Raw genomic sequence first — 25,419 nt, forward strand, 5'->3', positions numbered from 1 at the left:
TATAGATATCCCCGATTAATATACATAGGCTAAATGCTCAAAAAACAATATGAAATCAAAAAATATAGGTGAAGGAGACGCAAGGTTCCCGAGAACAAGTTTATTGAGAAACAATAAATAGATATGGTCACCATAAATATGTACATATGCTAGGTGGATGACCAACAATTTTCACAAGTACTGTAGTGCATGGATGAATGATTATCTGAAAGAAAACATATGTGTCATTTACACATACCCCGGTATCAAACTTAACGTCCATGTTACTACTTTGCTGACAATAGCGTTGGCAAACGCTTGGCACCCTGTCTGTACTTATGTTACCATCACCATCACGTTGGAACAGTCACTGTGGGCTCTGAGAGCCTACACTACCAGTTATATCAACATATATAACTAACTATTCACCCAAGAATCCAAGTCCCAAATGATTCCGCTGTTCCTCGCAGAGTTAAACAGCAGGGTTAACGACGCAACCAACTGCTACCACAGACCTCTTTAGCTGCTCCACTTGCTTAGCATAGTGGCGAAAGAATACCCTGGAAGACTTCCAGCCAGTGTATGAACGAAGGTGTTCAAAATCCATAAAATTAAAGAAGTTTAAAGATGAAGCAACTTTCCTCGGATCATGACCTGCGGGTGAACTGTCAGGATCCGCTCTGCGAATAAAATATGTAATTTTCGCCCTAAGTTGATTTAAAGATAAATTCGAGCCCGATGTTTCTCCTCTGAATAGTTGGCCCCCATGGAAGTCTGAAGTTCTACGAAGATAGACCTTAAGGCATTCTACGGGACATAGAGATGCATCTTCTTTCAGAGGGCAGATTCTCCAGGGACCCCACCTGTTGGTGGGCAACTCGTTCTTAGCGAGAAACGTAGGGTCCGGAAACAGGTTCAGTTCTCCCCCATCCAGGAACTGAACTCGGCCCTCCTCTCTCGAGAGGGCCACAATCTCACTAACTCTGGCCCCAGAAGCAAGGGCAAAAAGGAAGATCACTTTTTGAGTCTGGTCCTTCAACGCACATTCCTCATTATCTAGTAATGAGGCAAAATGAAGGACTTTGTCTAATGACCATGAAATAGGCTTTGGAGGAGCTGATGGTCTAAGCCTAGCACAGGCCTTTGGGATCTTATTAAACATTTCGTTAGCGAGGTCTACCTGGAAGGCATATAGAATGGGTCTTGTTAGAGCTGACTTACATGTAGAAATTGTGTTCGCTGCCAGCCCCTGTCCGTGGAGGTGAATGAAGAAGGATAGGCAGAACTCCGTAGAGATCTCGTGCGGGTTCTTATCTTTGACAAAGGCTACCCATTTCTTCCATGCAGATTCGTACTGCCTCCTAGTAGACTTACACTTGTATTCTTCCAGGAAGTCGATACTATCTTTCGAGATTCCGAACCGTTTCTTCACCGCTAGGGAGAGAAAATCATGAGCTGCAGGGTTCGGGTCTTCTGTAATGAAGCGAAGACAGTCGACTTCTGGACTTGCTGGGACAGAACTGGGTCCGGGAGTGGTAGGAACTTCAGTCGTAGTTCCAGAGCCAGAGGGAACCATACACTGTTCGGCCACTTGTGGGCCACTATTGCTGCTACTCCCTTGAAGGATCTCAGTTTGTTGAGGACCCTCAACATCAGATTGTGAGGGGGAAACAGGTAGATCCTGGACCATCTGTTCCAATCGAGGGACATCGCATCTATTGCTTCTGCCGCGGGGTCCACATATGGGGACACATATTTCGGCAGCTTCTTGTTGTCCTTCGTCGCGAAGAGGTCTATCTGCAGTTCTGTGACTTGACTCAAGATGAAAGAGAATGATCCTGCGTCTAGGGACCATTCTGTCTCTATCGGTGTTACCCTGGATAGAGCGTCCGCGGTCACATTCCGGACTCCTTGAAGGTGAACTGCTGACAGGTGCCACTTCTTCTTCTCCGCCAGTCGGAATATGGCTAACATCACCTGGTTGAGAGGTGGGGATCTCGATCCCCGCCGATTCAGACATTTCACAACCACCTCGCTGTCCAGTACCAACCTTACGTGGATCGAGTGACGTGGGGATACTTTCTTCAGGGTCAGAAGTACTGCCATAGCTTCTAGAAAGTTTATGTGAAAGGTCCCAAATAGCTTGGACCAGATTCCTTGCACTTTTTTCCGATGGGAGTGACCCCCCCACCCTACCTTTGAGGCGTCTGTGTGGATTGTCACTGACGGGGGGGGTGGCTGAAGAGGTAGAGACCTCTTTAGACGACTGGCTTGAGACCACGGTCTGAGAAGAGAACGTAGCCGAAGTGGGACCGGTCTCTTCACGTCCCTTCGCTCTTTCGATGCAAAGGTTCTCCATACTCCCGCTGCATCTTTTAGCTGTGCTCTTAGCACAGGGTCTGTTACTGATGCAAACTGAAGAGAGCCCAAAACCCTCTCTTGTTCGCGTCTTGATATCCTCTCGGAACCTAGAAGTCTCCTGACAGACCCTGCTATTTCCTTCCTCTTTGACATCGGGATGGAAAGACGGTGTGACACTAAATCCCAGTGAATTCCCAACCACTGGAACCTCTGAGCTGGAGAAAGACGAGACTTCTTTCTGTTGATCATGAAGCCTAGATATTCCAGGAACTGAATCACTTGTAGGGAAGCTTGCAAGCATTCTGCTCTGGATGCTGCCCACACCAACCAATCGTCCAGGTAGGCTACTACCTGGAACCCTTTTAGGCGTAACTGTTTGAGAGCTGCGCTCGCAAGCTTCGTAAAGATCCTTGGGGCTATGTTTAGTCCGAAGGGCATCGCCCTGAAAGCGTAAAGTTTTTGTTGTAGCTTGAATCCTAGGTAGGGGGAGAGACGACGACTTATTGGAACGTGCCAATATGCGTCTGACAAGTCGATGGAGACGGTATATGCCCTCTTGGGCAGTAAGGCCCTTATGTGTTGTAACGTTAACATCTTGAACTTGTGGTTCACTATGAACTTGTTGAGTGGTGACAAGTCCAGAATGACTCTGAGTTTCCCCGAGTCTTTCTTGGGAACACAAAACAGCCTCCCTTGGAACTTGATGGACTTTACCCTCCTGATCACCTTTTTCTCCAACAGATCTTGGGTGTACTCCTCCAAAACGGGGGTGGAGTGTTGGAAAAATTGAGGGCACTGGGGCGGAGTACTGTACCAACTCCAACCCAGTCCATTTTTGAGAAGGCTGTGGGCCCAGGGATCGAAGGTCCAGCGATCCCGGAAATACTGAAGTCTCCCACCTACCGGCGACACTTCACTTTGACTGTCCTGCAGTCTTGCCTCCCTGGCCGCGACCACCTCTGAATCCTCGTCCCCTAGAGGGGCGTCTTGATGACCCTCTAGCTGCTCCTCTGGGCCTTGCACGAAACGTGGTCGACTGTCCCTCGAACACGGGATTGAATGCAGGGGAAGCTGATGACATTGCTTGGGGAACCCATTGGAAGGTGGTCGGGGTCTGGGCTACCAGTTGTGGAACCGGAGGCAAAGCTGGCTGTTGCTGCTGTGGTCTTTGCTGTTTGAAGGACTTGGCTGGACGGGAGGAAAACCTTGACTTCTTCGCCTTTCCTTTCGGCTGAGGGCCCTCATCCGGAGAAGACTTCCTCTTAAGGGACAGGCCCCCCTTCAGGAGAAGATTGCGGTTCTCAGTGGCAGCCTTGTCCACGATCTCTTTGACCACGTCCTTGGGAAAGAGATCTTTACCCCAGATGTTGGATGAAATTAGCCTCTTGGGTTCGTGCCTCACTGTGGCCGAGGCAAACACAAACTCCCTACAGGCTCTCCTTGCTTTAACAAAGCAATAGAGGTCCTTGGTTACTGTGGCCAGATGGATTTTGGCCATAACCATGAACATCTCTGGCATCTTGGGGTCGCTAGCCATCGTCTCCATGTTGGTCTGGAGAGACATCGAGGCTGCCAGGCGCTCCTTTGTGTCCAATTCCCTCCGTAGAAGGAATTCCGACAACTTGGGAAGGTTTTCGCCGAACTGCTGTCCTGCAATGTCGGCGTCCAACTTCCCAACCGAGAAAGTAAGGTGCACCTCCTTCCAGTCCTTGTTATCCATTGGCAATGCCAGCGATAGAGGTTTACATTCCTCCAAAGACGGGCACGGCTTGCCAGCTTCAACTGCCTTGATGACGGCCGCAAACCCCTTTTGCATAAAGGGGAAGGCCCTAGCCGGGGAGGATACAAAGGAGGGGTGTTTCTTGCTCAAGGCGGCAACCTTCGAGTTTGAGAACCCCCTCTCCTTTAAAGCAGCTGTCAAAGTGGCTTGAGCCTTGGAGTGATCTAGGATAATCACTTCCTTTGGTTCCGTCTCCTCCTTCGAAGCCGGCTCCTTCTTCAAACGGACATAGCAGTCCGGGTAGGCCCCTCTACTGGGCCAGAATTCCACCTCCTCAAGGGGAACTGAACCCAGTTTCTCCGACATGACGATCTTCCCAATCGTCATCGGCATGTGCTCGGCATATCTCCACGGGTTGGCATCCGAGCACAGAGGAAGGTCCTTAACGTTGAGCTTCTTTGGAGGTCCACGTGATGCTGTGATCTTCTGCATCTGGAGCTCCAAAGTAGCGGCCTTCTGATTATTCTCCCTCTGCATCTGTTGGATCATACCAACGATGGAAGAGAGAGCCTGTCCAAGCTCTGCTGGAAGAGCGGACGAGGTAGAGGGGATAGGTTCAGGGACCTGAACCGGCACGTCTGATGATACGGGAACCTCTTCCTCCACGGCAATAGGATCTCGATCCTGCTCCTCGCCCTCTGCGAGGAGATCCTGCTCCGCACGATCAGACAAGTCGGACATCTTGTCGTCCAACTGGATGTCCTGCAAGGCGTCAGCGACATCCTCCTCCACTGGGATCTGGATCAGAGGGATCTCCGGCCGAGGCTGGGGAACAACAGCATCAGGGGAAGCCTTGGGAAAAAGGTATGCCCTCATCTTCTCGTTAGGAAGATAAGGTCCAGTGGTGTTTTTCTGAAAACCCCTTACCCATACACGAAGCCTCTCCCTCGCTGCATCTCTTGACTCCGCCGACCTAGGGGATTCAAAAGCCTCTGATAGCAGGTTAGTACATACAGCACATACCTGCGGATCCCAGTAACGATGTTCATCATTGGAGGCTGCACAAGCCGCGTGCCTCCTACACGAGGTATGTCCGCAAAAGTTCTTACTGCGGACATTGCAGAAGACACTATCACACTTCGGATGCTCCTCCTGTAAAAGAAGAAAAATTTCCATGAATATCAAGTGAATTTTAATTCACATGTAACAAATGAGTATTCAACAAAAGAATAAGGGAAAGACACCTACTTGTGAAAACCACACAAACACCTGTGGAAGCCCACCGGCCAAGTCACATAGTTAGTCTTTACTAGAATAACCAGAGAACGTATTTCCAAAGGAAATTAGGTGTAGCTCACACCTAAGGTAAAATAATACCATTCTGGCCAGGAATAAAAGAATTATCTTTTATCCTTGAAAGGCGACACCATGTGATTATACCAGTAACACAAGTAAGATAGAAAAGACAGTGTTGTAACCTACTACATCATGAACTCCCTTGGTTGAATATACCACCAAGAGAGGACTGATACAGTACCTGAGGGTGGTGTGCCAGCCGGCTATTGCCGCTCAGCACCCCCCCCCCCCCCTTTGTTTTCGAAAGGTAGATCTCAAGTACACAACATCAGATCACCTTTATTGGGGAGAACTCCAGAACCCATGCCTGAACCGGCCGGCAGTGGTTGCCAGACCGTAGCCACCCGGTTTGCACTGAGTTGCCGGCCATCATATTTAGTGGCCGGCTGACTGGGCAGTGTCGCGGGCCGGCCGGCAGCAGTAAACAAACCCTGCCGGCTGGCCCCCACACACTAGGCAGCGCTCGGCTGCCGGCCCCACTTGTAGTGGCCGGCAGATGAGCAATAGACCGGCCGGCAAAGGTATACACCCAACGCCGACCGACAGCAAGAGAACTGGAGAACACCCCTCCCCACCGACGGCCGGCCTGTAGGCCGGCAGACGGCAAGGACAACACATACTAAGACAAAAGAATGAGTGCCGGGTTAAGAGACTATAAGTCTCTGGGCCCGGCACCCGAAAGAGTGCCGAAAGGAAGGGGAAGACACTAAGTCAAGCTTCCTAACCGCTGCCTACTGAATTTTCAGACGGCAGCGATAGAGGGACCAAGAAAGGACCGGGCAGCACTCACAGTAATGGTCTCTGCCGGTCGGCACACTTTGCCGGCCGACAGGAGACCACGTCAGTTCCTCATCCCAACCTAGGCTAGGCAAGGATGCAGACGACTGACACAATGAACGGAAAAAGAGAAGGGAAGGACAGAGGGTCCTATCCAACCTTACCTTGGTTAAGGGTCATTCCCAACTAAGACAGTTCATCTCAGCTAGAGAAAGACCCGAGAGGGAGGCCGGCACTACTGGCTGCCTCCCACGAACCACGGCAAGGAAGGAATTGCCTTTCCAGAAAAGGGAACATATCCCGAGACCGAAACGGCAAGGACAGTCTGATGAGTCACCGAGTAAAGGGATCACTACTGGAACCCAACAAGGTGGACTAAGGGGGGAACCCTTAGTGCCCGAGTCAATCGGCAAGGGAGACTCTGCCCCATGCCAGACAAACCGGGCTCAGACTAAACACTGTTGTACTGTCACCCTCTGAACCAATACTGTTGGAACAGGAAAGTACAGTACTACTCCAGCATAGATATATTTGAAGATTAATTCAAATAAACCACTAGAGTTAAGCCTAAGGCTTAAACAGAGGGAAAGGGTTTGCCCCTTCCCCAAAGAGAAGGGAGCAAACGGGGAACAGATAATATTATAATGACCTAAGACAACCTAGCCTAGGCACTAAGAGAATCGATTACCTAATTCACCGAAACTCACATCAATACTATCTTGGAAGGTACTCGAAAAGGACTAATATGTATAACGTTGCCTAACGCTTAAAGCAATAATTTCACATTTGGAAGACTAATTATCATGCAGGAAGTACATAGGCCAACAACTAGCCTACGAAGACTAGTGTTGGTAGCCTTGGCAATTTCGCCAGGCACACTACTATCGCATCATAACAGAATTCCTAAATAAGCTAAGTAGCTAATATTTAAGCGCAAAGGGGGCTGGGAACGTCGCTCTTGCTAACAAATAAATCCTATTCTAGCGAGCGACAGCATCCATGATGCCTCCAGCAGGCAACAGCTCTTGTATCAAAGATAACTCTTTTAATAACTTTAATTTTAACCAAGAGCCTACATTTATACATAAAAGAAATAATACTCAACTTATCCGAGGCAGAAGAAGTTGGAGAAAGCATTATTAACGAGAAAATTCCAAGATTGGGTAGTAAACAGGGAAAATACACCGAGTCGTAGAGCTACGCAAAAAGGAATACAGATGGCGCCGTGAGCGGCGCAGGGCACGCTTTCGAAACGGGGAGGAGGGATGCCTTATGAACGGCTCCCCCCTTTCTTATCGTTTTCGTTTTCTTGCCATTTTACCCCTACGAAGTGTTAACTCTATTCGGGGTATAGATTGCTATGAGGCGTGTCAAGAATACGTCCACTGATATTTACGATATCCCTAAGGTCTTTTTTAGGGATACTCGCTCCAGGAGTTAGAATTCTGGGTACCTGAAGGTAAATTCTCTGGGAATATCGCTGTAGTTGTAATATACCCTAGGAAGCTGCCTTTAAGGAACTTCCATCAGGACGACATGGCTTGAGCCCAAAAATATATATATATACATGTATATAAACATTACAAGAAATGTTCAAATATATATAGAAACACCAGTAAGAAAATAAAACATAAGAAAAGTCAAAAGACCAGTAAAACAGTTGGGAGGAGAGACGAATGTCTATCTTCTCCGAGCCAAAAGAAAAAAAAAGTGACAAAATATTACAGGTGTGTGTGTGAGTAAGGTGACTGGCTACCCCCCAGCTACCCCTCCTAACACCCACTCCCCGCTAACTAGCGGTAGGGTAGTTCCACCTTGCTTAAAAGTCTTTATGGCTACTCTTCCAGCTTCGACGAAAGATAATCCCCTTTCCTATAAATAGCGGGGGTTTGTATTCAGTGTCGGAACAAGTTACTATTATTGTATCTTAAAGATTAAAGTGATCACCAAGTTACATTTCTAGCCATCCATAGGCATATCCCAAAAGATTTGTTCTTGAATGACAATTGAAAATTGGAACAGGTGAAGTGAGAGAATTTGGACAACTAACTAAAAAGAAAGCAAAAGAATACTTGAAAAGTAGAAAGCAGAAAGAAATAGAATTTGGGTCTAATGGATGCTGCAAAGAATCAGTAATATCTACAGTATGTCCTAATATGTACATTGGAAGTGGTCCTGTATTCATAATATGGGGTTCTATATTACCACTATAGTAAATTTATTGCATTAAACCAGAATTAATATATCATTAAATACCTGTATCAATGCCATAATCAATTCCTCTATCGATGCTTTAAAGATATCTGCAAAGTCTGTTGCATCATCAACTTTCGAACGACCCTTTAGTTTTGATATCATCAGGAGTAGACAATCAGCATGACCAGTAAATTGATGTTTGCAGCCTAGGAGCTCCAGCAAGGGTATGAAGCTTCTAGGATGAAACTTGTACTTTACAATCGTCTGTTTTATCATTGAAATATCTGGAAGAAAAGGTAAAAATTACGTAAAACTAAACACAATAAGACATTTCGGGTTTCAATAGCTGTCATTAATAAATTTCACCAATAAAAATTATATACAAGAAAATAAGACTTATCATTTCCAGTGCTAAAACAACCTCTCTATTTCTAAAAGTTCATACACCCTCAAGCAGAATTCAAGTTACAGTACTAGGATAATTGTTTAGGCCCTTGGATTAAATTAAAGATGCAAGCACAGCATCCATGTATCCTGGAACAGTGTGTACAGTATATGCAAGAGAGATGTGTATACAAAAAGAACCTTGTGTAGACATGAAAATGCTAACTTTTTTATTATAAAAACATGAAATATTAAATGAATATTTCAAACCATTATTCTCTAGTCTTGGGTAGTGCTGTAGCCTCTGTACCATGGTCTTCCACTGTTTTGGGTTAGAGTTCTCTTGCTTGAGGGTACACTCGGGCACACTATTATATCTAATTTCTCTTCCTCTTGTTCTGTTATAGTTTTCACAGTTTATATAGGAAATATTTATTTTAATGTTGTTACTGTTCTTAAAATATTTTATTTTTCCTAGTTTCCTTTCCTCACTGGGCTATTTTCCCTGATGGGGCCCCTGAGCTTATAGCTTCCTGCTTTTCCAACTAGGGTTGTACCTTAATAATAATAATAATAATAATAATAATAATAATAATAATAATAATAAAAAGCAGTTTTCTATAAGACTAAATAAAGAAGCAAGTTATATAGTGGTAAGTTGAAGCCAAGAAAAAAATATAGGTCAAGCACAAAATTAATATCTTCATAAAAAAAAGGACTGGGAAGTTTTCAGAAATTGTATACAATCTCTCTCTCTCTCCCTCCCTCTCTGGCTATACTTCTTGTATCTTATATTTTAAAAAGCCTTTTCAATGTGTTTTACTTTTAACACCCTTGCGCATCAAATATAGGGGTTTAGAAGGTGGGTTTCTCTCCAACCATACTGAAGTTATGTAACATCTTCCCCCCAACTGCCTCTAAGTAAAAGACTGTATCAAAACATAAAAATCACATTAAGCCAATTAAATTATTAAGTGCACAGTACTAAGCAATCTCACTTGAATCAGCACAGGCTATCAGAATAGTCTTTTCCTCCCCACTGCAGATCATTTATTCTTTGCTCTTCTTAGATGTTGAGTAATACAAAAATTACACGTCTACCCATTCGTACTGAAAACGCAAATGAAGGTTAAGTACAGGTAGGTGAAATGCTGATAAAAAGGGAATGGCTGTATTTGATTACTGATTTTACAGCACAGGCTTGCTGGGTACTTATTCAGGCTTTACATAGTGGAACAATTGGAAATGAAATAGTTTCCAAAGAGGTAATTTTCTAAATATATATCGTTATCTGCCTAAAGCTAACCAGTGAATGTTTTCTTCACTCCATCCATCCACCCAAACCTTGGCCTTCCTCTTGTACTTCTCCCATCAACTCTTGCATTCATCAACTTCTTTAGCAGACAACCATTTTCCATTTTCCATTTTCCATTCTCTCAACATGGTGGGTTCACTGGGCAGCACGGGTCTCTCGCCCAGAACTAGATTTTTCCTTCGTCAAAATCCCTTTTCTGGGCTCCGACCCGTGCCGCCCAGTGAAATCGTACCAGAGAATGGGGACCCAATATGGCTAACTACCTGAAGAGGGAATAACTCAAAATAACAGAGCTGATGAGTTTAATATAAAAAAAGAGGGATGTGGAAACCCGTAAAAATAGATCAACATGTATATGACAGTGAAAAATAGACATGGTAAACAATCAATAATGAAACCCGTAGGTAGAATTCAACAGATATGAATAGTGGGAATCCAGCTTGGTAATCAAAAATGCAAAATAAAATCAGCTCGGGGATTAAGAACAAGTGTAATGAAAACAATTCGTGAAATTGAACAATTGAATAATAAAATAATACACCATAAGGGTGTATAGTAACAAAACAGGTAGGAACAACAGGTAAGCCAGGCAGGAGGGAAAGAGGACAGAGCAAGACGTTGTGATTAGGACTCAGTACCTTCAGGAGGAACTATATTCCCTGCAGCTACTGTGGCAAATCTAAGAGCTTCTAAAGGTTTTAGGTAGTGGCGCTTGAAAACTTTAGGGGACTTCCAACCCGTAGATTTTGAGAGCTCGTCAAATTTCATATAGTGTAAAAAATTAATTGAGGGAGCCACAGCTCTAATATCATGGACATGTGGGAATGATGCAGGATTGGCTTGTTTAATAAAATAAAGAATTTGTTGTCTAATTCCCTTAAGGGTAATAGTTCCTCCGTGTTCTCTAATAAATAAGGGCCCTGTGGTTGTAGTGGAAGTTCTACTTAAGTAGGCTTTCAGGGTGGTAACTGGACACAGGGATGGATCCCGAGGAAGTGGAACAATCTTCCAGGGAGACCACCTGTTTTGGGGGTCTTCATTTTTAGCCAGGAAAACTTTGTTAGGAGAGAGAAGAACCTCACCCGAAGAGAGAAACTCTATATGACCAGGGTCTCTAGATAAGGCTGACGATTCTGAGATTCTAGAGCCCGAGGCGAGGCTCAAAAGAAAAAGTGACTTTCTTAACAATGCCATATAGTTACAGGATTCATTTGGGGTGTCAGAGGCTAGCTTATGAACATCGTTCAAAAACCAGGAAACTGCGCTAGGGCGAGATGAAGGTTTTAGTCTGGCACAAGCTCTCGGAATGGATGAGAAATATGAATCCGTTAGATCAATGTCAAAACCAATGTGGAAGATCTTTTTCAAGGCTGACTTGATTGTAGTAATGGTATTGGCTGCCAGGCCAGATTCGAAGAGAGTTCTGAAGAATGTCACAGTTAGGTTCATCGTCATTCTCTCAACTTGGGAATCTTTCAAGAACTTAGCTAATTTCTTGACAGCTGAGTCATATTGATGGAGAGTAGATTCCCTTTTGTCAGATTCCAGGAAAATAGTATTCAAAGGATCGATGTTTGCACCCCGTTGGGCTGTGAACTTCATGAAGTCCATAAAGTTAGGGCATTCAGAATCCTTGAGGAAGCGAACACATTGCGAGTTTGCACTGTCTTTGTTAACACCGGACTGGGAATCCGCCGGGGGCGGAGACCTGGTTCTAGCAACAAGGGGAACGAATTGCTCTTGGGCCAGTTGGGGGCTACGAGAGCCACTTGACCTTTGAAGGATCTGAGTTAGTGCAGAACTTTCAGCAGGAGGTTCACCGGAGGAAACAGATAAATCGTCTTCCAGGTATTCCAATCTAGAATCATAGAGTCCGTGGCATAATCCTGAGGGTCCAGGTTGGGGGCTACGTAACAATCTATTTTGCGATTGGATTCCGTCGCAAACAGATCCACCTGGAGACCCGGGACTTGAGATATCATCCACTGGAAAGACCGATTGTCTAGTGACCATTCCGACTCTAGCGGAGTCGTCCGGGAAAGTAAGTCCTCTACCACATTCCGGACTCCTGCTAGATGGACTGCTGACAGGTGCCACTTGTGCATTGCCGCCATGGAGAAAAACTTCAATATGATGTGGTTTATTCGGGCTGATATGGAGTCTTCTCTGTTGAGGCAGTGTACTATGACTGCACTGTCAAGAACCAGTCTGATATGGAGATTCCTGGCTGGATTGAGAGCTTTTTTAAAGTGAGGAAGACTGCCATGGCCTCTAGGACGTTGACCTGCATTTGTTGTAAGACCGGTGACCATAACCCTTGGACTTTCTTGTGTTGTAAAGGAACCGACTTGGAAAGATTCTTGATCTTCGTCCAAGTCTGCAGACTTTTTCTCAGGGTTGGGGAAAGGCGAGCACGTCTGTCTCGGCGTATTGCGGTTGCTCTGGAGCGCCACACTCTGTTTATGTCCTTGAGTTTGGACCTCAGGACGACGTCTGTCACGGAGGCGAACTGTAAGGAACTTAGGATCCACTCTCGGCACCTTCGGAAGGTCAACTTTTCCTTGAGAAATTGTTTTGTATTCCTCGCTATCACCTTCCTTTCGGCTTTGGGGAGGCACAGCGTATGGGAGAACAGGTCCCCTTGTAGTCCCAGCCATTGAAACTTGGTCTCCGGGACCCGGCGGGATTTCTCGAGGTTGACATGGAATCCCAGTTGCCGAAGGAAGGTGAGGACTTTGTTTGTTGCTACGCGGGAAATCTGGGCATTGTCTGACCAGATTAGCTAATCGTCTAGATAGGCTACTACCTGTATCCCCTGAGTCCGAAGCTCTTGAATTACTGTCTCTGCTAGTTTGGTGAAGATTCTGGGTGGTATGTTGAGCCCCAATAGCATCACTTTGAATGCATAGGCTTGTTTGCCTAGCTTGAAGCCCAGAAAAAGACGAAAATGCCTTGCTATTGGAACGTGATAGTAGGCATCTGTAAGATCGATGGAGGTGGTGACGGCCCCACGGGGAAGTAAGGTCCACACCTGCGAGACGGTAAGCATATGGGATTTGTCGCAACGAGTGAAGGAACTTAAACGAGACAGGTCCCGGATTACTCTTCGTTTGTCTGAGTCTTTCTTTGGCACGCTGAACAAACGTCCGTGAAATCTTAAGCGACGTAAACTTTGGGTTGCATTCATTAGTAGCAGATCTTTTGTGAAGGAACGTAGTTCTTCCTTGGACTGAGACCGGTTGAACTACTTGCAGAGGTTGCCTGAATTGGGAAGATTGGAAGGGCCTCAATCTCTTCCTACCTCGAATTAGGGTACTAGTAGGCTCATATCTCCTCTTTGAAACCAGGCCCCACCTAACCTTGAGGTTTTGGTTGGCTCTAGCTGCCTCGCTAAGGACCGAGTTAACTAAGTCCCCTGGGAAAAGATCTGGGCCCCAGACTGGAGCTTCGATGAGCCTATTAGGTTCGTCCCTAATCGTGGCTTCAGATAGAACGTGTCGTCGACAATGGGTCCTAGCATTTGCGTCAGCCATAAAGTTTTGCAAAAGCGACTTAGTGAGGGCCTAAAGGAGGTCCTCCTCGGTGTAAGTGGCGACAGTCAATTCAGAAAGGGCAACTGAATTAAGGGATCTGCTGAATCTACACCTTGACTCATATTCCAATTTAATGAGAGACTCCGGGAGTTTGGGAAGCCGTTCGCTGAACTGCGTCGAGGCACAGTCTGGGCTCAACTTACCTACCGAGAAGGTAGCTGGGGCGTTCCGCCAACATCACCGTCCCCCGGAAAGAGAAGGGAGGGTAAGTCGGTCTCCCTGAGGTGAGGTAAAGGCTTCTCTTCTTTGATAGCCTGAAAGACCGTCTCTATGATCTTGGTCGCACATGGGGTAGGGGTCTGGTCGTCGGCCACAAACATAGTATATGAACTTTTGTAGGCCGTAATCATTGTGTTCAAGCAACCCCACTCATTGAACACGCGGACCAAGACAGACTGTGCCTGTTCTTTAGGAAAATTAAGTTTCCTTTGGGACCTTATCCAATCGAATCAGAGCCTCTTCCTTGAGGCGAGCGTAGCCCGGGAAGGGGAATTCAAGACCCGGCGGGTAGAATTCATAATCCGCAAGAGGACGGGTACCGAAATCTCCGATTGACAACATACCCTCCGAGAAGGGGGCATGCAATGCCAACCTCCAAGGGTTATTCTTATTGAAAGGAAGAAGCTTGGAGGCGTCGGGGATGGGGTATTGCTGTTGTGGCGGTGGCAGCCCCGAGCGCATGAGTCCCTGAACTAGGCTCTCCATAGAAGCTATTCTCTCTTGTGATTGCCGCGTATGGGACGATAGTATCGACTCAAAACGAGCAAACATCTTCTCGGAAAAATCCACCGGGTCAGATGATTCCGCCAGGGGAGAAACAGGTGCCGGAACGGAGACTACTCCGTGAGAGGTTGAAGGCACAGCAATTGGGTCTTGAAAGACTCTGGTGGAGGAAGATTTAGCCTTCGAAGCTGATGATTTCGAAGACCTGTGGTCTTTGGAAGACTTGTGGGTCGTATATAAAGTCTTACGATGAGCCTTCACCTTGGGGATAACAGGCCGGGGACTGAGACCAGTCCCGGTTGTCCCCGGAAAACCTCGAAAAGAGTGTTCTGAAGGAGAAGAGAAAGCCGGGCTAGGGATAGGAATCTTAGCCCGGGAACCACCTGACTCACCTACGTCCCTACCTGCGTCGGGATCGTCAAGAGCCATGGGTTCCACATCGAGGTTGAGGGTAGAGACGTCCTCAGTTAGGGTGCGGCCCGTCTCTTCTTGGTCCGGGGCCGGAAGAAGGGATTCGAACCTCTCGATGATAGGATCCGCCAATTCTTTGGGGACCGCAGGTGAAGTTTTAGCATGGGGGTAGAGACGGGAACACCATTCCTCAGAGAGGATATAAGGCTGTGTGGCCTTCACGTTGCGGGCAAACCCGTCAATCCAGATCTTGAGGGTAGCCCGAGCAGTATCTTTCTCAAGTTGGGAGCACTGAAAGAGAACAGACTATTAGCGAGGGATATTTGTGCCAAAGAAAAGTGAAGAAGTCCAAGGACTTCGTAGACACTAAGTGAAAGGCATGCGGGAAGTCCAGAGGACTAGTGGCCTTAAAATTAATATTTGAAATTAATCATAACTCCCTACAAGTCTGTATCAATGAAAATGCACTCACCGAGTCAGATGTTAGAGTAGAGGTCATTGTGTAGCAGACTACACAATTGTCTGAATGCCATACAGCTAAGTCATTCACTCGGACAGAACAGTGGGCGTGTGAATGACACATGTCATGGCCGCAGGGTTGATAGATGACAGCGGCACATGCCGTCATTGCACAGCATACAGTCTGTAAAATAAAAGATACACGAGTATCTCAAAGGAAAGCAAATTAGGGGCCTGGAGGCCCCGGTGCTTAAAATATATATATATATATATATATCTCTATCATGATAAAAATGTTTTATATATATTCATCAGGAATTCTGAATGAAAGCAAATAGGGGCTCGGGGGCCCCGGATTCTTAAATTATAGCAATATCATGCTAAAAGATTTACATATCAATATCATGATAAAAATGTTTTATATATATATAAATCAGGAGTCCTGAATGAAAGCAAATTATATATATCACTATCATGGGAAAAATGTTTTATGTATATTCATCAGGAGTCCTGAATGAAAGCAAATAGGGGCTCGGGGGCCCCGGGTGCTTGAATGATATCAATATCATGATAAAAGATTTATATATCAATATCATGATAAAAATGTTTTCTATATATACATTAGGAATCCTGAAGGAAAGCAAATAGGGGCTCGGGGACCCCGGGGGCTTAAATGATATCAATATCATGATAGAAGATTTATATATCAATATCATGATAACAATGTTTTATATACGTATAGTCTGTAAGACAAAAGATACATGAGTATCTTAAATGAAAGCAAATTAGGGGCCCGGAGGGCCCGGAGCTTAAATATCTACGTATATATATGTCAATATCATGATATAAATCTTTTATATATAGCCATAAAGTATATTAAATGTAAGCAAATCGGGACCCAGGGGGTCCGGATTGCTTAAATATCAATATCAAAATAGCAGATCTATTTTGATTGTAAAAGGAATTGAAATCAAGTCAGACCGTAACCGTGATCATATCAAAAGAGGGAAGGGAAAGTCGAGAACAAGGATCGTATATATAATATATATATGAGACTAATATAAAGTTAATCCAAGTAAGAATGAGTAACGTTGGCTCCGGAGGCGCAACTAAACAACTCGACCGGATGGTAATGTATAAAAGCTACTTCCTGGGATCCCGTAATGAAAGTCTTAATATATATATATATATATATATATATATATATATATATATATATATATATATATATATATATATATATATATATAATATATATATATATATATATATATATATATATATATATATATATATATATATATATATATATATCTATATAAGGTCCGTGAGGTGCATGACAGTAGAGGGGGAAAGGGATCTTTAACGGGTCCGTGACGTGCGGGACCGGGGGAGTAGCACGTACAAAACTCAATAAATAATATAACATAACAAGGTACCACGGACCGAGCCGAAAACTTCCCGCCGATCGTTGGCCAAACGAGCGACGGAAAGAAAACGACTACGACTGGGTAGAGTAGTGGAAAGAGTAAGTAATGTACGTTAAAGTATAATAATAGTATGCCTCACAGATCAACGGGAACCGCCCGTGCAAAGCGGATGCCCCCGGGAGGGGTACATAGCGCTATAAAGTGACTCAAACTCGATCGGGAGAGAGAGAGGGAGGGAACCCTGGGGTGGGGTATCGGCGGGAGGAGGCTAGGAGTGGGGCGATAGCAGGTATACCAACCTGCCAGACCCACGATTGATATGATCACGCGGAAAGACTAATAATACTATAATAAACATAACACATGGTAAAATAAGATAGGAAGGCATGCTGGATGATAATAATAATAAAATTAGCTATACATCAATCGTAAAACAAACGAGGGAGCGAACATGAGACAGGAGATAATCAAGCCTGACGGCGCTGGGAGTAGGCAGGGCTACCAACATAACATAGGGTCAGTGAAGTGCTAACAAAATGAAAACTAATATGTAATATCTGACTCATGAAAGCCCCTCGAGCTAATGCAAGCAAACGAATGACGTTAAAATGATAAGCAAGTCCGTGGCGTGCGAACGTAAATAATCCAAGTAATAATACAGTATGTGAAATAGAACGCCGAAGGTGATCAGGCATGCCAACCTACCGAAAATACGCACACGTATATGTAATAACTGTTATCATAAAAACAGGACAATATAAAATTAATACGGTGTGTGAACCGTGGATATCCGTAAGGTTCATAACGAGAAACAATCAGTATGGAGGACTTATTGAAAATCGTTAGGAACGAATGAGAGAGAGAGAGGAGGGAGCCGAGTGCCATGAGAGACCCACGCAAGGTCGTGAATAATAAAGCTGAATAATATAAACAAAAAGGGGCAAGGCCCCCTCCAAAATCTCAAAACTCATAGATCTGGTACTTAACTTAGATGGAGGGACAGTGGAGTCCGACATCTTGAGGTAAATCCAGAAAAAAACCAGCGAAATTCACATACAAGGTAAAATACGGCTAGCAAACTGCGTGCTATGAAAGGAGTGACGTCACTGGCGTGGGATTGCTAGTAGTAGTAGGATGTTGAACGGCACCTCGCTGTTCGGGGATGTTGACAGGAGATATCTAAATGGTGCGAGGCCTCTGGTTGTGATTTATTCAACGCCCCAGTATTATACCGACACCTTATTAAGGTGAGCGAGCTGGGTTCAACCTAGCATTCCTATACAAATTTTTCTCTGGTAAATTCATAGCAGTTTTTACCTTAGAAATGATGTTAAAGATGCATTTCACTGGGCGGCACGGGTCGGAGCCCAGAAATAGAGGACATCACATCTAACAAAGAAAAAGAAAAAAAAAAAAAAAGGTTAATCAAAAGCATAATAAAGAAAGGCTAGACTGCCAGTCAAACAAAAGCAGGAGCAGCGGTGTTACCACTGCGACGGCTAGAATTCGATTGAAGGTATTCAGTAGCTGCCGACCGCCAGTCCCCCACCACTAACAAGTGGATAACTACCGGCCCGCTCGTTAACGGCCTTGTTAAGGTTTTCTGCTGTATTTTCCAGCTCGTGCTAGAATATCTCCTATAGTAAAGAATGAGGGTTTGCATCAAGTGTAGGAACAATTAAAAATAATGTAGTGCATCCGAAAACCAGCTCCTGTCGTTGACTTTGGCAGGTTCTGTTATGAAATTTAGACTTACCATCACAATACTTCATTGTATCTTTATTCTTTAACATTATTTATTCACTAAACAATGATGCTATTTGGACAAAATACTTTCGACCAATCAATTTGTAGGAAACTTTTCTGAGCTAAAAGGGTACCCGTGTGAGTTGGTGCAAAGCGTCTTATTAAATAAATTGAGCATAGGTGAGCTTTATTTATAAGAAGTACTAAATAAGTTGTTAAACATACATAGAAATAAAAAATTGTTACATGAAGTTCTACTTAAGATCTGCAATACTATTGAACACTGATTAAGTTGCTCTAATCATTCAAAAGCATCATATATCAAAATAGTATAATAAACAACCATCATATTTACCTCTCTCAAAACTTTTCCGATCGTTAACCATAATTTGAGACATTGACTGCATTATTTCAAGGGCATATGCTCTTAGTTTCAAGGAATCATTAGAGGTCAGACTATCCAAGTAAGCAGTGGCATTAATAATGTGAGCCATCATCATCATCAAGCTCACTAATTCTACCCCAGGTTTCACAACAGCTCTAACATCATGGTGGATTACACTCTGAAAATAAAATATACAATGATTTATTGTACAGTACTACTATAAACTATTTTCTCTATTTTCTTATCAGTTGTCAGCAAAACAACCAACATATCCTCAAAATATCAAAGTATAAAACCGAGCCTTCAAGTCAGTTATTAAAGATGAATTAACTCAAGCAGGGCTGGCCAAAAGACCTTGTTATTAAATAGAATAAAACAATTTTTTTTATGATAAAATCATCTAAATACTTACCTGGTAGTCATCTTGCTTTAACCATCAAATCCACTAACTTTCAAAACTCTGATAAAAATAGATTTCTTGTGCATTCTCTCTACCTATGATGACCAGTAAACCCCATATATGGTGCCACTGGGTAAACACACCACAGGCCTATTGATACCAATAACATCATATAATCAAAGTCATTGTACACATATACATATCCTAAAGAAATCTAATATCACAAAAGTGGAAAGGAGGGTGGTAACTAGAGGACTACCAGGTCAATATTTAAATACAATAATCAATTTATTAATCAAAATTAATTGAACCTTAACTGAAAATAAATCATCAGGGTCATTGGTTGCTTCCCCGTGTGAGAATATGGATGTCTCAAACCTAGGGTCAAGCATGGCCAAGTTATGAGTTTTGGCTGCAATATGCTATGAATCTTGCCTATTTGTTTCCCTGAAGCCAGGCCGAGCAGAAAATGTCATTGATTTAATAGGGTTAAGTTGGGCCCCTTAATGACAGTGCTCCCCACTGTCCAACTTGTCACAGGAATCCAGCTGCTACTGCACCCCTCATATTGAGAACCCAGTTGATATACTGGTTAGCTGACAGTAGGATAGGAAGGAGTGTCTTTGCCACTGACAGAACAAGGTACATAACTTTCTTCTTCTTCTTAGGATTGGACAGATCCTGAGCAGTAGCAAAGTAAGCCACCATTCCCTACCAGAGGTACAATCAAGAGAATGCTTGGAAACTTGCCATGACAGTATCTTCCATATTGCTGTTGCAGAAGCCAAAAAAATCTGGACCAAGTCCCTAGCTTCTCTACCGATGTCCTCATAGTCATGGTTGTGACTGCTGGTCTATTGGTAGAGGTGATGGGATGGCCTCTTACGAGACGTAGAACTTTCTCTTGCCTTGAAAGTGCAGGATAAGATTTCGCTGAATTCTATCGGTTAACATGGAGCGAATTACTCCTGCTGAAAACTTGAGCGTCAACGCTATCTATGGTTTTGCTAGCCAGTTCTGAACAGAGAAATTCTAAAGCGAGCCACGAGGCTTGTGGGGCTCCGAAATAATGATCAACAGAGATCTCTCTCCCTCTTATTAGAGCTCTTGTTGCCCCTCTTAACACTTCTAGCCTCTCTACTTTCTGGAGCACATAGGCTCTCTCAGGAGGTGAGGAACATAAAGCCTCCATGAGAATGAAAACGAGTTCACAAAGGGGATAGATTGTGTGATGAAAATTTCACACTTACAGTGAGCCTTCGCTACTTCGCGGTTCGACCATCGCGGATTCACCACTTCGGGGATTTTTTTCATAACCCATATATATAAACATATCGCGGATTTTCCGGAAATTTCGAAAATACCACGATATATGAAGACCCCAAATACGATATTTCGTTACCTGTAATTCCATTAATACTGTAATTAGTAATATCTGCTCTTACTGATGGTTCATTGCATTACATATGACATATAATTCAGTACAGAAAGAAATAAAACACGAAAAGAGAATGTGATCATACGATAATTCAGTATACAGTAGGTAGTAAAATTAAATCGAACATGAAACGCAAATCAGCTGCAGCCATACCGTATTAGAATGGTGTAAGGCTGCTGATGGCTACTACTGTATTACAAATGAAATGGATGTGCATCTTTTCCATGATTCTTTTGTATGTATACGTACGTAGTACAGTACTGCATCCAATAATATTCTTTGTTGCAAAAATCACATCTCGAATAAGCGTACGAGAGAGAGAGAGAGAGAGAGAGAGAGAGAGAGAGAGAGAGAGATTGACACACATAGAATGAGAAATGAAACAAAAACAGTGATGAGAGAGAGAGAGAGAGAGAGAGAGAGAGAGAGAGCGAGAGATATCCAATAAAACACACAATAGGACAAGAAACAAAAACAGTGATGAGAGAGAGAGAGAGAGAGAGAGAGAGAGAGAGAGAGAGAGAGAGAGAGAGAGAGAGAGAGAGAGAGAGAGAGAGAGAGAGAGAGAGAGAGAGACATATCCTACAACAAAACAAGCGTAAAATAGCGTACGTAAAGCTGTACTGTATACGTAGGGTACCTTGTATTTGAATTGGTAACTACTACGTAGCATATAAGACGGATCGTGATTGGTTCAAGCGCTGATAGATGACGAATCAGAACCCAAGTTTTGTAATCTAGCCTGTGATTGGTGTTTTGACCGCTTCTCCAACCTCCAGCATCTTTTCGCGGCCACTTCGTTTGCCGCTCTCTCGCCGTGTATATGCTGCTACGTTATTGTGAACTTTAATCTGTGCGTGACTGTTTTAAGTTGAACTTTTTGTTGAACTTTCTGTTAAACCCTACTGTACAATGGCTCCCAAGCGTTCTGCTTCTGCTAAGGCTGGTAGTGAGCCTAAACGCCACCGAAAGATGATGACGATTGCTGAGAAGGTGACGCTTCTCGATATGCTGAAAGAAGGCAGAAGTTACGCGGCCGCAGCCCGCCATTTTGGAGTGAACGAATCCACCGTTCACTACATCAAGAAGGACGAGGCGAACATTAGAAAGACTGCTATCATCACCTTTAGCAGATCAGCGAAGCGAGTCGTTACCACGCGTAATAAAACGATCGTACGCATGGAAGGTGCTTTAGCAGTGTGGATTGCCGACTGCCGGAAGAAGAACATAGCCTTGGATACGAACACCATCCGAACCAAGGCTTTGAGCTTGTATGAGAATTTTGCGGCAAAGGAACCTCAAGACGACGATGGCGACCATGCTGAAGAAGAAGATGATGTAGATGAACCTCAACCAGGGACATCCACTGATTCCCAGCCTCAGAAACAACGTTTTTCCGCCAGCAAAGGATGGTTCGCGAAGTTTCAGAAACGCTTCGGCCTGAAAAGCGTTTCCCTGCATGGCGAGGCTGCTTCCGCTGACACTGCCGCTGCTGAAACTTACGCGAACGAGACTTTCAAGAACATTATCGCTGAAGGTGGATACAAGCCGGAACAAGTGTTTAATATGGATGAGACCGGCTTGTTTTGGAAGAGAATGCCGTCGCGAACTTTCCTGTTCAAAGAAGAAGCCAAAGCCTCTAGCTTTAAAGCATTCAAAGATCGCGTAACCCTCGTGATGTGTGGCAATGCTGCTGGATTTTTGCTAAAGCCGGGGCTTATTTACAAGTCGAAAAATCCTTGCGCTTTGAAAAATAAAAATAAGAATCTCCTTCCCGTGTACTGGATGCATAATCAAAAAGCATGGATTACGAAGATGCTGACCTCCAACTGGTTCCACCAGTGTTTTATCCCGCAAGTCAGCAAATATCTCGTAGAGAAGGGCTTGTCATTCAAGATCCTTCTCCTTATGGATAACGCTGGTGGACATGCAACTGACCTGTCGCGTGAGGGCATTCAGGTTGAGTTCCTGCCACCCAACACCACGTCATTAATTCAACCGATGGACCAGGGGGTTATCAGGGTGTTCAAGGCCCTCTACACGAAGAATACCTTGGCGGACCTCGTTGCGTGTGTGGATGCTGCCCAAGAAGATGAAGATGAAGATTTTAATTTGAAGGCGTACTGCCGGAAGTACACAATAGCCATGTGCCTGCAGAACATTCAGAAGGCACTGCAAGAAATGAAACCTGCAACCGTTAATGCGAGCTGGAAGAAGTTGTGGCCCCAGATTGTTTACGATAACGAGGGATTTACACCGTCTGAAATTCAACACTCTGCAATACGCAAATCTGTGCAGTTGGCTGCGATAATTGGAGGTGACGGGTTTGGCGACATGACGACTGAAGACGTCGACGAGTTGTTGAACTGCCATTCCCAGCCGCTAACTGACGCAGACCTAGAAGACCTGACGAAATCGGCCAGTGAAGAAGACAGTGAAACGCAGGAAGAGACCCAAGAAAATGTCGAAGAAACGGGCTTAACATTAGAACGGCTTGCCAAGTTCTGCAACCATGTGAAGGAGGTGAAAGAAATGTTGCAAGAGTGGGACGAGGATATGGTTCGTTCTATGCAATTCTGCAACAAGATTGATTACATCATGACTCCCTACAGGAAGCTCTTCGAGCGAAAAAAGAAACAGCGGCAGCAACTTCCGATCACAATGTTCTTCCAGCCTCGCAAAAAAGAGCCAGTTCCTCCTGCTACTACGCCTTCGGAAAAAATTGAAGAAGTGTCCCAAGAAGAAGTTGAAGAGGTGTCCCAGGAAAAGACACCTCCGTCTGAAGAGACGTAAAATACTATCATTGGGTGCACAGTAGAAGACATCATCAGCTTCATCATCATCATTTCTACTGTGCAGAAAATTCATCGCTATCATCATTCAAGTTTTTCTTCAACTTCTTTCGTGGTGAGTACAGTAACAATCTTTATTTTTTACTTTAATATTCTAACATTTTAATATTTGTGCCTGTTTTAGTTTAGTATGCATTAAGTTAAAGGGAAGGTTTTAAAAGTCTGAATATACATGTTATAACCTATCATATTTTTTTGTTTAAAATTTACATTTACTGTACGTACGTAAAACAACTCGCTCTCTCTCTCTCTCTCCCTCTCTCTCTCTCTCTCTCTCTCTCTCTCTCTCTCTCTCTCTCTCTCTCTCTCTCTCTCTCTCTCTCTCTCGTAAATTGTTTTCCTGCTTTGCTACGTATGTACTGTATGATTTTATATAGATACGGTAAATAATATTTGTAATAACATATTTTCTAAAAGCTTTGACTGTAATATCATTATTTATCACTTTCATCATGCGCGTTAAATGCCTTCGTTTGTTTACTGAGCGTGGTTGTTTACCGAGCGTACTTTATGACGCCGTCGTTTCAGGCGGCGTCATAAAGAAAAAGATTTCATTTGGAAGTCCTAAGAAAAATTAAGTAAAACATTGGTAATAACAAAATCAACATACTGTACTGAATAATCAATATAATCGATGCAAAAACTAACCTATACACAGATGTGTAAATGCGTTTGTTTCTTCATTATGATCAGAGATAAACGTAAACAAAACATTGGTTGCCATTTTTTATCGTGCTTTTTGGCGTGTTTAGGAAAACCATGATATAAAATCGCCTTTAATATTTGTGCCTGTTTTAGTTTAGGGTACTGTAGTACATGCATTAAGTGTTCTGTACATTAAAGGGTAGTTTGTTAACAGTACTACGTACAAGGGAAGGTTTTAAAAGTCTGAATATACATGTTAAATAAATAGGTAAATATGGTGTCACTACTTCGCGGATTTTCACCTATCGCGGTCGGGTCTGGAACCTATCTACCGCGATAAACGAGGGCTCACTGTAACTTCCTTTGCTGACCTATGCTTGCGGAATCCTACCTTGAGGATAGTGTACCGAGTGGTGAGCAGGTGCAGACCTGTGAATGTGCACAGACAGATGAGGAATATGTGTGACCTGATGGTTGTGTATGCACAGTAGAGTGCGTGCAAACAAGTAATTGCTCATATTAAGGCGTATGACTGCTCAATGAAAGCAGTGCGCATGAACAGAGGAGCCCCTAAGCTCATTATATCTAGAACGCTCACTTGTTTGCACGTCATGTGCTCTCTAACTAATGTGCAATCATCTGGACATGATTACTCACCTGTTGGTACATGAGCTACTGTTCGCTTGAGCTCCCCAACTGACGTGCAACTCTCTGTTCATGAGAGTTCATCTGATCAGGTGTGCTCTCACCTTTTTGTGTATGTGCACTCACCAATTGATATGTATTCAACTGTTTGCATGCACACTCCAGCTAGCACAAACTCTTAAGTGCATGAATGCCCACCTATTCTCATGTGCTCTCTTGATAGAGCATACTTACCAGAGCCTGAACTTGCAATTTTTAGCCAGCATTCTACTGTAAGTGTGCGCTTTCCTCTTACAGAGGAGTCTGGATAATTGTCACAATACTGATGGGTGTTTGATCGGCATAAATTTGTTCGCCACTCCACAAATCCAGCCATGTCTTTGTTGTTTGGATTTTGTCTGATGGGCCACTGTGGTCACATTGCCAGACACAACTCTGACTATGCTGACTCTTATATACTGATTGGAGAATTAATCATTTCTTGGGATTTAGACATGTCCTGGTGCCCAAGAAGCTGAACGAAGGCTTTAAGGAGTACACAAATTTCCTTGTATTAAAAGGTTACTGGCTTTCAAGAATAAAAAGATCTACTGTATTTTAATCC

At 43.9% G+C, this 25,419-nt stretch overlaps 1 protein-coding gene across 4 annotated transcripts in view; it reads right to left on the minus strand.

Moving 5' to 3' along the window:
* Positions 1-25,419, minus strand: part of LOC137656882 (uncharacterized) — a 246,518-nt gene that overhangs the window by 64,521 nt on the left and 156,578 nt on the right. For all 4 annotated transcript variants that reach the window (XM_068391252.1, XM_068391254.1, XM_068391251.1 and 1 more), the window contains 2 exons: positions 18,806-19,013; positions 8,450-8,673 (listed from right to left, as the gene is read on the minus strand). In XM_068391252.1, coding sequence (XP_068247353.1) covers positions 8,450-8,673; positions 18,806-19,013 — 432 coding nt within the window. The remainder of the gene's footprint in view (positions 1-8,449; positions 8,674-18,805; positions 19,014-25,419) is intronic.

This window comes from Palaemon carinicauda, chromosome 17 (assembly GCF_036898095.1).
Source record: "Palaemon carinicauda isolate YSFRI2023 chromosome 17, ASM3689809v2, whole genome shotgun sequence".
In the NCBI taxonomy this organism is placed as follows: domain Eukaryota; kingdom Metazoa; phylum Arthropoda; class Malacostraca; order Decapoda; family Palaemonidae; genus Palaemon; species Palaemon carinicauda.